Source organism: Mangifera indica, chromosome 7 (genome assembly GCF_011075055.1).
Source record: "Mangifera indica cultivar Alphonso chromosome 7, CATAS_Mindica_2.1, whole genome shotgun sequence".
Lineage (NCBI taxonomy): Eukaryota > Viridiplantae > Streptophyta > Magnoliopsida > Sapindales > Anacardiaceae > Mangifera > Mangifera indica.
This window is the reverse complement of record NC_058143.1, coordinates 19,656,552-19,667,685: the sequence shown is the minus strand read 5'-3', so window position 1 is coordinate 19,667,685 and position 11,134 is coordinate 19,656,552. Positions and strand designations below refer to the sequence as shown.

General features: G+C 34.6%; 2 protein-coding genes across 8 annotated transcripts; one reads left to right on the top strand and one right to left on the bottom strand.

The window, feature by feature from the left end:
- Positions 1-752: 752 nt before the first annotated feature.
- LOC123221181 (zinc finger protein 6-like) lies at positions 753-1,442 on the bottom strand. Its single transcript, XM_044643928.1, has one exon. It carries the CDS (start codon positions 1,432-1,434, stop codon positions 868-870), a length of 567 nt encoding a protein of 188 aa, XP_044499863.1. The 5' UTR covers positions 1,435-1,442; the 3' UTR covers positions 753-867.
- A 3,203-nt stretch (positions 1,443-4,645) lies between these two features.
- LOC123221180 (protein FAR1-RELATED SEQUENCE 11-like) lies at positions 4,646-9,509 on the top strand. 7 transcript variants are annotated; one of them, XM_044643922.1, is made up of 7 exons: positions 4,646-4,781; positions 4,938-5,033; positions 5,390-6,400; positions 6,744-7,181; positions 7,261-8,171; positions 8,658-8,752; positions 8,848-9,509. In XM_044643922.1, exons 3-5 carry the CDS (start codon positions 5,438-5,440, stop codon positions 8,119-8,121), a joined length of 2,262 nt encoding a protein of 753 aa, XP_044499857.1. In that variant the 5' UTR covers positions 4,646-4,781; positions 4,938-5,033; positions 5,390-5,437; the 3' UTR covers positions 8,122-8,171; positions 8,658-8,752; positions 8,848-9,509. The 7 variants fall into 7 exon arrangements, with proteins under 7 accessions (XP_044499857.1, XP_044499861.1, XP_044499855.1 ...); XM_044643926.1 differs by having other exon boundaries at positions 4,938-5,038; positions 8,864-9,509; XM_044643920.1 differs by having other exon boundaries at positions 4,938-5,038.
- The last annotated feature ends 1,625 nt before the right edge of the window (positions 9,510-11,134 follow it).

Below are 11,134 nucleotides of genomic sequence, written 5' to 3'. Positions count from 1 at the left end.
TTATAATTATTGTTGTTGTTGTTGTAATATGGCTTGATTTCAAGCTCCCTCCATGCACTGCAATTCACTGCATGGGTGAACTTGAAGTCATCCATATTTTTCTTCGTATGTTGATCAGTCGTCTGAGGAGGTTTCATTGTAAGGAATTTACAATGAAATAGACGAGATGATCAAATGCGAGAAAAGGTTGTAGGTCTGAAACGAGTTAAGTTGATTTTATTGAGATTAGGTTTTTTATGATAATTCATACAGCAGCTATCTCACCTGAATTGGAAAATATTACCAACAATAATATTGATTATTAGTTGGAACTGCTATATTTGTGTTACTTTTCTTGACTAATTATTGTACAAAGTGTATTTTAAGGAGGTGGAAAATTTAATCATGGAAATGGCTCCCCATGAATTTCTCTCTTGTATGTTACCAAAATTGGCAAACGTCTATGCCGTTTTATGTTGTGTATTGTCACGTTAACCATGCGAACCAATGGAATAACAACTCTACATATCCGAATAATACTTTAAATATTAATAGAAGAAATACCCATCACTGATATATTATCACGTGATTAAATTATTTTAAATTAAATAAATAATTATATCGTTCAATTATATAATATCATATTATACCTTTTAAAATCAATCTATTAGTACAAAAGTTAAAATTACTAATTATAATTATTTCAACAATGATCTTGGAGCAGGCAGGCAACAGGGAAAGTGGAAATTTTTACAGCAAAATAAAATCAACATATGCTTGAAATAGATTAACAAAAATATTATGTAAACCCAATTTAGTTTAAATGCTAATAGTATTGCATTATATAGACATATAATTTTATTTAGTTATGTAATTACTAGTCGAGCGTCAAGGCTTGGAAGGTGCCAGCCTCAAATGGAGATCAACCTCATCTTCAACTTCATCTTCATCTTCTTTATTTTCTACTGCAACTAAGGGATATGCTTTTGGATCCTCGAAGGTTGATGAGCTTGACTCCTCAACAGGAAGCTGATGTGGCCATCGTCCACAGTAATCTCCATGAGATAATATCAATGGTGGCGACAAACAGTGGAACCTAGCTGCCTTTTCCCTCATGTAACTTGACTCTATAGCACTGATATCGACGGCTGACACCAACCCAGCTCGACGAAGACATTGAAGATCACCATAAAACTTAGCTAGCTTTGCCACTTGGCGCTCTTTCCTGTGAGCATTTTGGTGGCCACCTAGTGCTTGAGAGTTTCTAAACGTTCGATCACAGTATGAACACACAAACCTCCTCGTGTCTCTGTTGCATAATGATGATGATGATGCTGTTGCCGGCGTTTCGTCGCCAAAATTATGTACTAGAGAACCGAATAACTTCAAGGTTGAAGATGGTTGCTTATTGTGATGATCATCATCACTCACTGATGAATAAATTAATTTGTTCATGAAGATATGTGCACAAGAATAACAGTTTCATGTTTTGCAATTTATAGAGTTGCTTATTGTGAAGAGAGCTTGCCGCTATACAACAATATTTTTGTCACTTTAACAAGCGCGGCCATGTGCCCAAAACCGAAGGGGTTGGTTTGATAATTCTAAAAGAATGTCGACCACTGAAATGAAGAAGATGACTGTGTCCCCCACAATGCCATCTCATTTGGCTTCCCAGCCTCCTTGCCTTTTCAACTTCATTAAGCAAACCATTGAAAGTGCATCTCCCAAAAGATTTTCGTATCTTCTCAAAGATACAATCCAAAAAATTGAACTATTATCGTTAATTTACCTTTCTTCATCATCACCAATAGTTGTAGTCTACTTACGAGACTTCTTGTTCACTAGAGAATCTATGAACAAATAAAAGAATGACCAAAATGAATGATGCACGTACACGAGTACCCACGTTGGTCGAAATTAGAAGTGTCAAGTAAATCATCGTCCCTTCAGCTAGCTTTAGGAACAGGAAAGATGTAATATCATTTTCGTGGAGGTCCAACAAAAGGATTTAGAGTCCAAGAACAAGATTATCCAAAGTCGTCTCGTTGAGAGGAGATACCCAGAACAATTCCAGCCAAAGTTATCCGATTGATGGAAGGTTGTTGAGTTTGCTGTTAGTGATGTTGGATCGCTGACCAATGTGTGAGGAGAGCTTTGTTGGGTATCCCACAATGGTTAAAAATTAAGTTGAATGTAGGGATTTTAAAATTCAAATTCAAGTTTGAGTTTCAATTTGGATAGCTCAACTCAAATCCCTTTCAGAGAAAATTTTTCTCGTTGAGATATTATTCATAATATTAATGATATTATCTATCTGGTCATTGATATTATTCATTTTAAAGATAATTGTCAGTAATATTTTTAACTAGTTTGAACAAATTCAAGCTCTAATTTAATAATTTGTCATCTTGCTCTTGTAAAACATGATGAAAATAGGAGAAGATATTGTATAATCGACCTAGTGGATCTATATGGGCGATTAAGCATGTCTAGCTTAAACAAGACGAAACACCAACAAGGAGCTGTGGACGTGGTGGGGACTGTTCATCCGAGGATCATACATGCATGCTCCTTTAGATTGGCATGCATTTAGTTGATGAACCAAAGCCACTAATTTAAAGTTCCTTTGTCACCATTTTCTGATGTTTAACTCTATTTAGTTATTATATAAAACGGGATCCTTTTTATTCATCTTTCACATTTATGGGCAGATATCTGAATTAAGTTTGAAAACCTATTGACTTGAATCAAGAATAAAGTAACTCAAGTTTAGCGCGTTTGAGTTTGTCAAGGTCATACTTGAGGGTAGCTTAAGTTCAGTTCATTCTTAAGTTCAAAGTTCAACTCAAATTTATGACTTAATTTTATAGTTTAAATTTGTAATTTATTAATAAAATAAGGTCATCTTATCAATGATAGATAAAATAATATCATTTTAATAAATGTTTGACATAATTTGAATTAACCCATAAGTCAAGCTCAAACCAAATCCACCCATTTATTCGGCCTACAAGTTTAATTGTACTAAACTCTTTAACTCATATTTGTCTTAATCTAAAAAACGAGTCAATCCTCATAACTCAAATTAGACTTAAATAAATTTGAACTAACTAAAACAAGTATGATGGACTTTCTAGATCAAACTATCTCGTTTTGGGCTAATCTTAATAATATTTATATTATGATTGAATTTGATCTAAGTTATTCAAATTAGAATTTGAGTTTGAATAAAACAAGCCAAGTTTGAATAAAGTATAGTCAAGTTCAAGTTAAAGATTGAGTTTTTTTTTTTTTTTTAAATAACATAAGCTAGTTTTTAATTAATTTGAATAAGACTTAATTTGAGATTAATTCGAATTTAAAAGAATTAGTTTGAGATCGACGAGTTAAAGTTTGAACTCAATTCAAAAATATTTTAACTTTGGATTTTATTTAAACCAATTCAAAATTTGTATTTTTATAAAATAAACTCAATCTTTAACTCAAATATGCTCTAAAATATGAACAACATGAATCAAATCACTTTCCCTTTATACGATTGCATGTGGTACATCAATACCTGTTTATAAATAAGATTAGGTAGGGGCCTTACCATTGCCCATCTTTTATTCATAATAGGCTCGTTTCATTAAAATTAGACTTTCATGAAGATCCATATTAATTTACGCTAACATATGTTAGCGAGGATAAGGTTAAAACTTAAAAGTTAAGACAATACAAATATCACAAAAGACCCACAACAAAATACCTATGCTAATCCAATGTCTAAAATTATCATGTATACTCGAAAAACCTTTTAACACTTATAGGGCGCATGATAGTTGATCCTTGCGGTGAATGGTTATCATTCTCCACAAGATGTACTTTGCTTCCTCTCTCTAATTTCCTCGCCAGTTTATTCTTTCAACATATTTCTCCATTTCAATTCGTTATTGATTGTTAAAAGAATTACATTATGGTAAAAACAGATTTCACATCGTTAAATTTATTTTTTTGGGGGGTTATGTGTGCTTTAAAATATGGTTGGCGATCTTAGGGTATTAGTGTTGGGGTGAAAACGTGCACATAAAATATGTACACTGAATATGGAGACTTAGGAATAAGAATACATTGTTTCTTATTTTATGGCTTTTAGAAGAAAAACATCTTGCTAAGGTTTGTCCTACAAGTTGTGGGTTGAAATGATCAAGCCTCAAGTTATGGGCTAGAATGATGTTTGTTTACTTATCGTTGGTTATCGATATAATCAAATCCAAGAATTGAATCAAAGAGAAAATTTGATCTCATAACAACTAGGAAATGAATTATTCATTGTTAAGAGATGAAATCATTTTCTGGGTTGGTTTCATTTTGGTTCAATTAAGCTCTTCTTCATTACATTTATCCCTTGATTATAACTGGTTAATAATGTCTTAATTAGCAGCTAGTTCTTAGTAACTTTGTTAAGTGTAACTTAATTTTCAACTTTTGATGTTTTTATGAAGCAGATGACTGCTTAAAAGTGAAATTTTGTTAAATGCATGAGCTTGATTGAAGAGAGTTATGTAACGTTTCCGAAACGTTTCAGTTTCCGGGTACAAAACGTTTCAAATCCGTTTCTTTTATTTTACAAAAATACGAAACGCGTTTCTTGACATATCCTAAGAATAGGAAACGTCCCAAAGCAAAATGCTTCTTCCTCGTTCCCAATTTCATTCATATTCCAGTAACCTAACATCTCTCCATCCCAAGCGTTCGTCTCGGCTCCTCTCCGTCTCCGACTCCGGCGCGGCGTCTCAATTTCCTCTCCGGCTAATCTGGTACCTTATTCTTTAATCTGCATATTCTTCTTCAATCTTCATATTTGTCTTCAATATTCAATTTGGCGATCAAACTGTAGAGATATGAATCAGTCTTTGGTAAAAAAAGTTTCTCAAGTAGTTATTAAAGGAACATGTGATGCGTATTGTTGTCAGAATTTTGAAGATCAGAAGAAGGATAGAAGAACAAGAGAAAAACCTAGAGAGAAGTTTGAAATGTGCAGAGGGAAAAAAGGAAGAAGAGACTGAACAGTAAAGTATTCATTCAGAAATTAGTGTTGTCTGGTTTAAATTTTATTTATATTAGTGTTGGATTGTAAATACTTCCTGGAAGAACTAGAAAAAGTGTCCAATTGTTGTGTTTTTTTTTTTTTTTTTAAATTACAGAGTATTGTATTTTCTTATAAAAATTTGGTATTTATAAATAATCCTAATACTTTTCATATTTATACATTTCTCCACATTTCCATTTTCTATATTTTTTAAAAAATGTGTCCTGGCGTTTCCATTTCTGTGCTATGTGGTGTAAAAGATTGATTCTTGATAGCATCTGTAAATTTGTGAGTTTATTTGTCAGCTTGTGATGAACTATCAAATGTTGCTTGCAGGTTTTATGGTGTTAGTAGTTTGGTTTTTAGTTATTTGTTGAGGAAACAATGTCAGAAGGAACCAGTATGGCTTCTTCTGAGCATGGCCCGGATTTGTCTCAAGATGATACTGGTACCATTGGGGAAACTCCTGAAGTCACAATATTGTCACAACAAACTTCTATCCATCTTGTTCCGTTTATTGGCCAAAGATTTGTGTCTCAAGATGCAGCTTATGAATTTTATTGCAGTTTTGCTAAGCAATGTGGGTTTTCTATTAGAAGACATCGAACCAGGGGAAAGGATGGGGTGGGTCGAGGAGTTACAAGAAGAGATTTTACTTGTCATCGTGGTGGATTTCCACAGACGAAGCCTTCTGATGATGGGAAAATGCAAAGGAATAGAAAATCGGCGCGTTGTGGTTGTCAAGCATATATGCGCATTGTGAAGCGGGTAGATTTTGATGTCCCTGAATGGCATGTTACAGGTTTTAGCAATATTCACAACCATGAACTACTAAAATCAAATGAAGTGCACCTTCTTCCTGCTTACTGCACCATTACTCCAGATGACAAGACTCGGATTTGCATGTTTGCGAAAGCTGGAATGTCAGTGCGGCAAATGTTAAGATTGATGGAGCTAGAGAAAGGTCTTAAGCTTGGTTGTTTACCGTTTACAGAGATAGATGTGAGAAACCTCTTACAGTCTTTTAGAAATGTCAATCGTGATTATGATGCTACTGATCTTATTTTGATGTGCAAGAAACTGAAGGATGAAGATCACAACTTCCAATATGACTTTAAAATTGATGGCCATAATAGGCTAGAGCATATCGCTTGGACTTATGCTTCATCAGTTCAATTGTATGAGGCCTTTGGAGATGCAGTGATTTTTGACACAACCCATCGCCTGGATTGCTATGATTTGTTATTTGGCATTTGGGTTGGACTGGACAATCATGGAATGGCCTGCTTTTTTGGTTGTGTGCTTTTACGAGATGAAAATATTCAGTCTTTCACCTGGGCATTGAAGGTATATAAACTTTGCTTCTACTTCTGTTTGAGTGTTTCCTGAGTAGTCATCTTAGATTACCTCTTTGACAGTCACCATGTTGATGGTTCCTTTACCCATATCTTTGCCTGCTCTTTGCTTGGGCTTGACGTTTCAGTTGTGTACAAAGTTCACGGCCAAGTTTTCATAGTAGTTGTGATGAATTTGTCTGTTTTCTTGATATATCTGCATTGATTGACAATTTTGCATCCTCTTAGCATATGACAATATTTTGTTATCGTGATCTTTTATATCAGATTTGGTTCTTTCATTTTTTCTTTTCTTTTGGAAACTAAGGTCTCCTATTTTCTTTATGTTTCTGCAGACATTCTTGGGCTTCATGAAAGGAAAGGCTCCACAAACAATATCAACAGACCAAAACATCTGGCTGAAAGAGGCTGTTGCAATTGAAATGCCTGCAACCAAACATGCCATTTGTATTTGGCATATTATTTCAAAGTTCTCAGATTTGTTTCTTACACTGCCTGGTTCATGTTATGATGACTGGAAAGCTGAATTTTTTAGGCTATATAACCTAGAGTTTGAAGAAGATTTTGAAAAAGAGTGGAGAAAAATGGTTAATAAATATGGACTCCAAAAATTTAAGCCTATTACCAGCTTATATGCATTACGGACATCATGGGCATTGCCATTCTTGCGGCATTACTTCTTTGCTGGACTGTTGAATATGTCAGAGGCAATTAATGCTTTTACTCATCGGGTTTTGAGTGCAGAGTCTCAACTAGATCGTTTTGTGGAACGAGTGTGTATTTTTATTTCACTTCTTTTAATCATATTGTTTACATTATATGCAATCTATGATTAAGCAGCCTTTTTACCAGGTGGCTGAAATTGTTGGCTTCAATGATCTGGCTGAACCCCAGCAGAAGATGCAACGGAAGCAGCAGAATGTCTGCCTCAGAACAGGTTCACCAATTGAATCTCATGCAGCTTCTCTTCTTACACCTTATGCCTTTGGTAAACTTCAAGAAGAGCTCGTAATCGCACCACAGTATGCATCTCTTCTGGTAGATGAAGGTTGTTTCCAGGTCAAACACCATGCTGAGATGGATGGGGATCACAAAGTCATGTGGATTCCAGGTCAAGATCTAATGAGCTGCAGCTGCTGTCAGTTTGAGTTTTCTGGCATCCTTTGTAGGCATATTCTCCGTGTCCTGTCAACTAATAACTGCTTTCAGATTCCAGAACAATATCTACCCATCCGTTGGCGTGGTGTTAGTTCATCTTCTACATTCATCTTAAGGACTACTGCAAGAGAACATTCTGAGAAGATTCAGTTATTAGAGTCCATGGCTTCAACTCTTGTGTCAGAATCTCTGGAAACAGAGGAACGCCTTGATGCTGCTAATGAGCAAATTGCAATTGTACTAGCTCGTATCAAAGAACTTCCCAGGCCAACACATGATATAGATGACATCCACTATACTTGTCCATCTCACTCATTGATTCAACCGGAGGTAGAAGTTAATGATGGAATTATTCAGAGTTTTACAGTTGGAAATCCTCATGAATCTTTTACTTTAGAAAATTTCAAAGAGAGAAGGCCAAGAGATGGTGTTGATGTTACTAGAAAGCGAAGTCATTGTTCTGAGCCTTACTCTAGGCAGTTCGGACAAAATGCAGCCCGTTGTCCAATAATTGGAAGCGATAATTTGAATGCAGATGCACTAGGATACCTGTAGAATAAGATTTTGGAGATGCAATTGATGCAGGAAGCAATAGCATTGAATAGGTCAGTGATTTATCATTGCAGTTCAATTTTTAGTCCTTTCCAATACTTCTTCAACCACTTGGACAAATACTCTGCCATTGAAATGCTTTGTGCTCTTTGTTTTCTGAGTCACATTTAAATTAGTCAACGTTGCACACATAGTTAATCAATGTAGAGTCATCCACTGTCTTCAAATTATATGGAAAGGAATTGACTTATGTTCTGTAGCATTCTAGCACACCTGAACCTTAATTTGCTAAACATGTCTGACCAGGATTGATTGTCTTTACAATGTATGAGAACAGCTGTGGATTAACCTCTGCAGTCTTGCTCAAGTACACTATTTCATGTTTTGCCAAGGTAGCCATCATTATTGAGATGAACTTGCTGAGCCTCCAGCAGTCTATATACATTTGTCTCCTTATTAGATCAGATTTTTTTTTTTTTTTGGTATTACCTGATGTAATACCTCTGCAAATAACTGCTTTAATGGTCTACTTCCTGCAGTCCTGTTCAATTTGGCATGGTTAATCTTGACGATGATGGTGCTTTATGTATTGGCCCTGGATACAGATCTCTGCATTTTATTACCTTATATACAAGTACAAACTATACGACCTTTTAATTTTGCATATTGGTAGTTTTACAACAAAAGACTTCTGTACACTCAATAATTTTATAAATATTTCTTGATCAGTCTGTTGAATCTTCAGCCAAGGAAACCTTGCTCAGCCTGCTTGGCAACAATCTGGCATCACCACTTGCTACTTTTTTGCCATGAACTCGGCGCCTGTGTGACCCAGAAACTGCTCTCCGTGCCACTGCTTTCCCAAAATTAGTTTTGCTTGCACCTTTGGTGTTGGGTTGATTTGCCGGGTCGCTGGTGGTGCTGGCCTCAAGGTGCCTACCACTGGTATTTTCGGAGGCCATTTTTTCTAGAACTGCAAGGAGGAGGAACTTAGGAGAAGCAATTGTAGATTGGCTAGCAAGGTATGGTTTTGTGTTAAGCTTTATAGAGGCACTTGGAAAACTTTCAGCCTGTGTCATGCAGACAGACAGACAGACAGCCATGGACGGCTAGAATTGGTTGAGAAAGACAAGCCATGCTTGTGGGGTTGCCAAAAGCATCTCTAAAATTCTTGCCTATAGAATAACATTTTGTCAATGCTGTCTTGTGTGTTAAGAAACCAAAGCAACAATCTTTCTCTTATTCTTTGATTCCAAGATAGAACAAACATAGTCAATAGGATAGGAGATGGGTGATGGCTTTTGTTTTATGCATTTGCCTGTTACAATAATGGATTGATAAAAAGAAAAATCTGCCTTGCATATAGGAAACCGAAAAGAATAGAAAGAATATTCGAGGAGAGCTATATCATATTAACTCCATTCACTACCATGGCCACTCGGCACTTTATGTGGAGGTATTCAATGACTAGTTATTAAGATTGGAGGTATTAGTGGCCACATGGGTGGTCTGGCAATTCCAATTAGGAGACATGATAGTGCTTTTGATGTTAAAGTAATACGAATTTTAGGAAAATCACACCTCAAGAACAAATTGTTTGGATTGATGAGTTTTAATTTATATAAATCTAACACTTTTATGTATTTTTCAAATATTATATTTTGTACTTGGAATGTTTGAGCACCATATTTTGCCAAAAGAAAAATAAACTGAAAACGGTTTAGAGGATCCTGTAACTCAGTAAGTTGATCTGAATGGCACCATCTTTTATGGATTCTTTTGTACGCAAACAGATACTTTAAATACCAGAAAGGTCAACTCCTGACCAGAAGGTCCATACGAGTATGTCTTTACAAATAAGGTCATGTTAACTTTAATTTAAAAAGAAAAAAAAATCTACGTGGAAGACGGATTAAAATGCTGAGACTTTGATTTGAATTGGGTGGAATCAATACTTTTTTATCAACTTTAAAGAATGGAAATAAATGTTCACATCTTGTAAGCTGTGCATGCAATGGATTAACAACCGCTGGATTCCATTTTTCCCATGTATATCATACTGTGTAGATAGCTTAGAGTAGAACTAACGGTGGAAGAGCAAGGGTCCTATGGGATAAGTAAGAATAGAAATCATCAAAGAAAATGAATTTATTATTATTATCAATAAAAAATTATTGAAAAGATAGATGTGTCAATGACTTTTAGACGATTTAATATATAAAATTAACTTAATTAGAATTTGATTTGACTCAATTTAAATTTTAGTTAGAGTTATTGTAATTCAAATTCAGATTAATTTGAATTAAAGTCATATCGATTTGATTTAGATCTACTCCAAAACAGAAATGACTTAGTGCTAAGATGCAAACCCACGTCCAATATTCTCTGTATTTTAATCAATTATTTTCATTTGTTCTTTGGCAGCTTTTTTAAAATCTTCTTTTCTGGAATTGACTCTCCAACAAATTCACTTTTTCAAACTTTGGAGTTTTGATGCCTGGGATTTCCACTGTTTGGAGGCAAAAGATACCTAGTGTTTAGATGAACAACAACCGCCCATTTTTTTCACAAATCTATATGGGAATTTTTGACACTGTTCATTGTTGGAAAAACCATGGGCAGTCAATAGAGACAATTTGCCTATAGACGAAGATGATTATAAGATGAAGAAAGAATTTTTGTTTCTATATATCAACGTCACACACTTGCTCTCCCTCCTTTATGCGCAAACCCTAGTTGTTAGATACTTTGATATGTGTAATTCAATTTAAATATCCATTATTAATGACACTATTTTTGAATTAATTAAGTCGTATTTATTATATAGTAAATCATTTCATTTTTATATCTTTACTATCACATAAATATTTTTGAAAAATTATATTTTGAATCTAAACTTCTTGAATTCAGGTACTCCTTTTAGAATTTTGATCACTATTATACATCAATTAAAAATCTTACAATAGACAAATACTATTTTATTAATCAATTTTATATGAATAAATCTCTTTATTTC

What these genes read in the sequence shown, in the direction of transcription:
- LOC123221181 (XM_044643928.1), bottom strand. Translation starts at nt 1,434, where the DNA reads ATGAACAAATTAATTTATTCATCAGTGAGTGATGATGATCATCACAAT.
- LOC123221180 (XM_044643922.1), top strand. Translation starts at nt 5,438, where the DNA reads ATGTCAGAAGGAACCAGTATGGCTTCTTCTGAGCATGGCCCGGATTTG. An exon ending in CTTTCACCTGGGCATTGAAG is followed by an intron (nt 6,401 to 6,743) that starts GTATATAAACTT and finishes ATGTTTCTGCAG; the next exon opens with ACATTCTTGGGCTTCATGAA. An exon ending in TAGATCGTTTTGTGGAACGA is followed by an intron (nt 7,182 to 7,260) that starts GTGTGTATTTTT and finishes CCTTTTTACCAG; the next exon opens with GTGGCTGAAATTGTTGGCTT.